The sequence below is a fragment of the Corapipo altera genome, unplaced genomic scaffold (assembly GCF_003945725.1).
Source record: "Corapipo altera isolate COAL_440 unplaced genomic scaffold, ASM394572v1 308, whole genome shotgun sequence".
In the NCBI taxonomy this organism is placed as follows: Eukaryota; Metazoa; Chordata; class Aves; order Passeriformes; family Pipridae; genus Corapipo; species Corapipo altera.
The window spans coordinates 5,152,582-5,152,981 of NW_020884925.1; the positions used below are offsets into that span (position 1 = coordinate 5,152,582).

The 400-nt window shown below is 67.5% G+C and overlaps 1 protein-coding gene across 3 annotated transcripts in view; it reads left to right on the forward strand.

Annotated features, from left to right (window-relative positions):
* GTF2A2 (general transcription factor IIA subunit 2) overlaps positions 1–400 on the forward strand; it is a 5,166-nt gene that overhangs the window by 1,041 nt on the left and 3,725 nt on the right. For all 3 annotated transcript variants that reach the window (XM_027657547.1, XM_027657546.1, XM_027657548.1), the window contains exon 2: positions 254–375. In XM_027657547.1, the coding sequence (XP_027513348.1) occupies positions 304–375 (72 nt within the window). In that variant the 5' untranslated portion in view covers positions 254–303. The remainder of the gene's footprint in view (positions 1–253; positions 376–400) is intronic.

Genomic DNA, 400 nt, shown 5'->3' on the forward strand with positions numbered 1-400 from the left:
GATTCCCGTCACCTCCCGGGGCCGAGCAGGGCCCGGCTGTGCTGGGAATGCCCGCGGTTCCCGTCACCTCCCGGGGCCGAGCAGGGCCCGGCTGTGCTGGGAATGCCCGCGGTTCCCGCAGCGTTCCCGGTGTCGGTCCCGCGGCCCCGGGCGCTCCGAGGGCCGCGCGGTGTTGGCGAATTGGCCTTTCCGGTTGTGTTGGCCCCGCTGTGCCGGGACAGGGGTCTCTTTATTGTTGGTTGGTTGTTTCCAGTGAGAGCGAGGACACCGCCGGTGCAGGGCCGTGGATGAGCCGGTGAAACCATGGCATACCAGCTGTACAGGAACACCACGCTGGGCAACAGCCTCCAGGAGAGCCTGGACGAGCTCATACAGGTGTGTGGGATGGGGATCAGCTCAG